This window comes from Nansenia antarctica (assembly GCF_963989245.1).
Source record: "Nansenia antarctica genome assembly, chromosome: 4".
Classification (NCBI taxonomy): Eukaryota; Metazoa; Chordata; class Actinopteri; order Argentiniformes; family Microstomatidae; genus Nansenia; species Nansenia antarctica.
In genome coordinates, this window is record NC_137689.1 from 49,300,903 (window position 1) to 49,305,902 (window position 5,000).

General features: G+C 44.0%; 1 protein-coding gene across 2 annotated transcripts in view; it reads right to left on the reverse strand.

Annotated features, from left to right (window-relative positions):
- The window catches only part of pi4kaa (phosphatidylinositol 4-kinase, catalytic, alpha a), a gene marked incomplete at its 5' end in the record, with an annotated part of 53,876 nt that overhangs the window by 10,782 nt on the left and 38,094 nt on the right, over positions 1-5,000 (reverse strand). For both annotated transcript variants that reach the window (XM_080528444.1, XM_080528443.1), the window contains 4 exons: positions 1,458-1,530; positions 1,887-1,957; positions 2,707-2,836; positions 3,589-3,709. In XM_080528444.1, coding sequence (XP_080384570.1) covers positions 1,458-1,530; positions 1,887-1,957; positions 2,707-2,836; positions 3,589-3,709 — 395 coding nt within the window. The remainder of the gene's footprint in view (positions 1-1,457; positions 1,531-1,886; positions 1,958-2,706; positions 2,837-3,588; positions 3,710-5,000) is intronic.

Genomic DNA, 5,000 nt, shown 5'->3' on the forward strand with positions numbered 1-5,000 from the left:
ATTCAAAGTTCAGTGTGTTCAGCATGCTATTCTGGTCATGGAGAATTTTAGTTTGGAATTCTAACCCATTGTGACGCGGAGATATTCGTCCGTAAGTGACGGGCCCCCCCCCCCCCCCGCGCTGCTGCGCGCACCACCGCTTCCTGGTGGATGAAACTCCCGTTGACAGCGGGGGGAGAGACAAGTTCTTCCTGGGAATTCGCTCCTAGCTGTGTCGATCGTGATAGGAGTGTCGTATCGACACCATTCAAATGGTTTCAGATTCCCTGTCCTCTCCCCTATCCGGACACGTTGGAATTGTTATCCTAACCCACGGTAAACCACAGTTATTAACCCGCAAAGGGTGCCTCCGGGCACCGTGTTTGTCCGTGAATAACACCGGCTATGAAGGTGGTAGGGCGATGCCATAGTGATCAAAAAACGTATTTTTGTTATGCTTGTTGTAAAGAAAATGTCTATAATGCATTGAAATGACAGTAAACTAAGATAATAAGATGGTTATCATACATTTTCAAATCTTTATTAATAAGTAATTACAGAAAAAGTAAATGACATTTCTGTCATGACTTCCGCATTTACGAGAGAGTCGGAATGTGACGCTACCAAGCGGACCAATCACAGTTCTTATAGATAACTTAACATTAAATATGTCTATCATAAATATAATTTAAACCCAACGAACAGCCATGGGGCTCCCTGTAACTAATCATTTATTTCTAAATAAACAGGATTGTACATCTCGTAAATGTGAATCGCGCTCCTTATAGGAAGGCTGTGCCTGACGCTTTCATAGGGCGCTCTACTCAAAGCAGCATAATAGCGTTTTTTGTTTGTTATGCTTGTTATACAAGTTCTATGATGCATTGAAATGACATTAAACTAAGATAATACGATGGTTATCATAATTTTTCAAATCTTTATTAATAAGTAATTACAGAAAAAGTAAATGACATTTCTGTCATGGCTTCCGCATTTTGGCCGACGAGAGAGTCGGAATCTTGTCGGAATCATGTGCTACCAAGCGGACCAATCACAGATCTTACGGTTGCGTAGAAACTGACGCGTACTTACATTTTTGGAGATGTGCGCGTCAACCCTCTCCGTAGGCTACGCAAGGCTACGCGGGCCTACGCAAGCTACGCCGTAGCCTACGCCGTCGATTTTACGCAGGAGCGTAAACTGGGCTTAAACTTGCACTATTACCATGTCACTTGTATTTACCAAAAATGTTATTGTATTGTATATTTGTTGTACGTGGAAAATTTCAATAAACAGATTATTTAAAAAAAAAAAGAAGATATCAATGGTGTACAGACAATAAATAAACTGCTAGGGGGGACTTTATCTCTCTGCATCCATGCTGTCTGAACACATGGCTCAATGTGGACCCTGGCCATTTGGAAACGTGTTGATGCAGAGGTTATCCACGTGGAGTTTTTGAGCCAATAAATCAATACCTTTGCATGGGTGTTCCAGATTTGTAGTCTATGTCCAGTACTATGGCCTCTGGGTTACTGGGCAGGTAGCAGCCTAGAATGGCCACAAGTGGGAGACAGAGAACAATGTTTTACTCACTCACACAGACACACTTACAAAATCAATGACACGCCTCACTAGTCAAGCCAAAATGTTGCAATGCAATGGATTCTGTGAGTAATACTCACTAAATCACCAAATCCACACTACTCACCAAATCCATTGCATTACAATGTTTTGGCTTGACTAGCGAGTGTGTCATTGATTTTCAACAACGTTGAAATTTACTTCCATTTTTCTGAATAAAGTCTGAACATTTTGATTGGTTGCTGACTTTTTCCTGCTTTCTCTAGCTGCTGTCACATTTACATAACAATTACGTACATAACAAATAAGGAAGTTATTGTTACCTGGCTGGACTTTGATATCCGACAGGGCCTTAAGACACGCTCTCTTCCTCTCGTCTCCCTTGGGGGTGGGCCTGAAAAACACCATTAGAAGTATCACTAGATGACCATGCTAAACCACCATTAGTTTCACTAGATGGCCATGCTAAAACACCATTAGTATCACTAGATGGCCATGCTAAAACACCATTAGTATCACTAGATGACCATGCTAAAACACCATTAGAAGTATCACTAGATGGCCATGCTAAAACACCATTAGTATCACTAGATGACCATGCTAAAACACTATTAGAAGTATCACTAGATGGCCATGCTAAAACACTATTAGAAGTATCACTAGATGACCATGCTAAAACACCATTAGAAGTATCACTAGATGACCATGCTAAAACACCATTAGTATCACTAGATGGCCATGCTAAAACACCATTAGTATCACTAGATGACCATGCTAAAACACCATTAGTATCACTAGATGGCCATGCTAAAACACCATTAGTATCACTAGATAGCCATGCTAAACCACCATTAGTATCACTAGATGACCATGCTAAAACACCATTAGAAGTATCACTAGATAGAAGGTATCACTAGATAGCCATGCTAAAAAGGACTAGGGCACCATGCAAAAAATTCCTAGGGCACCAAATCGTGGCGCAAATACAGGAGCAAATCATTCGAATCTAATGTTCCTGATTTAGGTAACTGCTTTGTCGTCGTTGACATGAATTATGTTAGTTATGACAGTTATGAGAACGACAAAATGACGACAAACCAGTCGACTAAAGGCAGAAACGGGCGGTGTTCACTTTGCCCTTACTTAATGATGGCGGACACGTTGGTGATCTTCCCGAAGAAGTCAAACTCTCTCTGGTAGAAGTCTTTAGCCGGACCTGACAGAGACCCAGTGATCTCCTCCACCATCTGTTCCAGCAGGTCCCCGATGTCGGCTACAGACACACAACACACTGTCACTCGGACACACAGTCACTCAGACACACAGTCACTCAGACACACAACACACAGTCACTCAGACACACACCACACAGTCACTCAGACACACAGTCACTCAGACACACACCACACAGTCACTCAGACACACAGTCACACAGACACACAACACACAGTCACTCAGACACACAACACACAGTCACTCAGACACACACCACACAACACGCAGTCACACACCACACAGTCACTCAGACACACAACACACAGTCACTCAGACACACAACACACAGTCACTCAGACACACACCACACAGTCACTCAGACACACACCACACAACACGCAGTCACACACCACACAACACACAGTCACTCAGACACACACCACACAACACGCAGTCACTCAGACACACACAACACACAGTCACTCACACACACACAACACACAGTCACTCACACACACACAACACACCACACAGTCACTCAGACACACAACACACAGTCATTCACACACACACCACACAGTCACTCGAAGACAACGATGTCAGCTACAGAGAGTCACTCAGAGACAATGTGTGGACTGTGTATGACAGTGTCTGAGAGAGAGAGAGAGAGTGTGTGTGTGTGTGTGTGTGTGTGTTTAGGTGTGTGTGTATGTGTATGTGTGTGCACGTGAATGTGTGTCTGCGCGTGCATGCGTGAGTGCGTGTACGCATGTTTGTGTGTGCATGCGAGTGTGTGTGTGTGTGACTCACGGTCTTTGTGGTGCGCCTCCTCATCCAGGTAGATGTTGGTCATCATGTTCCAGATGAACTGGTGGGCCAGCAGCTGAGAGGTCTGGGCCGCCCATAGGATATACTCCCTCACGTAGCCCATCTGACACCCACACAACACCACATTAACCCAGGAGATACTCCCTCACGTAGCCCATCTGACCCCCACACAACACCACATTAACCCAGGAGATACTCCCTCACGTAGCCCATCTGACCCCCACACAACACCACATTAACCCAGGAGATACTCCCTCACGTAGCCCATCTGACCCCCACACAACACCACATTAACCCAGGAGATACTCCCTCACGTAGCCCATCTGACCCCCACACAGCACCACATTAACCCAGGAGATACTCCCTCACGTAGCCCATCTGACCCCCACACAACACCACATTAACCCAGGAGATACTCCCTCACATAGCCCATCTGACCCCCACACAACACCACATTAACCCAGGAGATACTCCCTCACGTAGCCCATCTGACCCCCACACAACACCACATTAACCCAGGAGATACTCCCTCACGTAGCCCATCTGACCCCCACACAACACCACATTAACCCAGGAGATACTCCCTCACGTAGCCCATCTGACCCCCACACAACACCACATTAACCCAGGAGATACTCCCTCACATAGCCCATCTGACCCCCACACAACACCACATTAACCCAGGACATTTTTGACAGTGATATAATCACTATTTATACATCTATATACCATACTGTACATAGCTACCTTAACTGTACATAGCCACCTTAACTGTACATAGCTACCTTAACTGTACATAGCTACCTTAACTGTACATAGCCACCTTAACTGTACATAGCTACCTTAACTGTACATAGCTACCTTAACTGTACATAGCCACCTTAACTGTACGTAGCTACCTTAAGTGTACATATCTACCTTAACTGTACATAGCTACCTTAACTGTACATAGCTACCTTAACTGTACATAGCCACCTTAACTGTACATAGCTACCTTAACTGTACGTAGCTACCTTAAGTGTACATATCTACCTTAACTGTACATAGCTACCTTAACTGTACATAGCTACCTTAACTGTACGTAGCTACCTTAAGTGTACATATCTACCTTAACTGTACATAGCTACCTTAACTGTACATAGCTACCTTAACTGTACATAGCCACCTTAACTGTACATAGCTACCTTAACTGTACGTAGCTACCTTAAGTGTACATATCTACCTTAACTGTACATAGCTACCTTAACTGTACATAGCTACCTTAACTGTACGTAGCTACCTTAAGTGTACATATCTACCTTAACTGTACATAGCTACCTTAACTGTACATAGCTACCTTAACTGTACATAGCCACCTTAACTGTACATAGCTACCTTAACTGTACATAGCTACC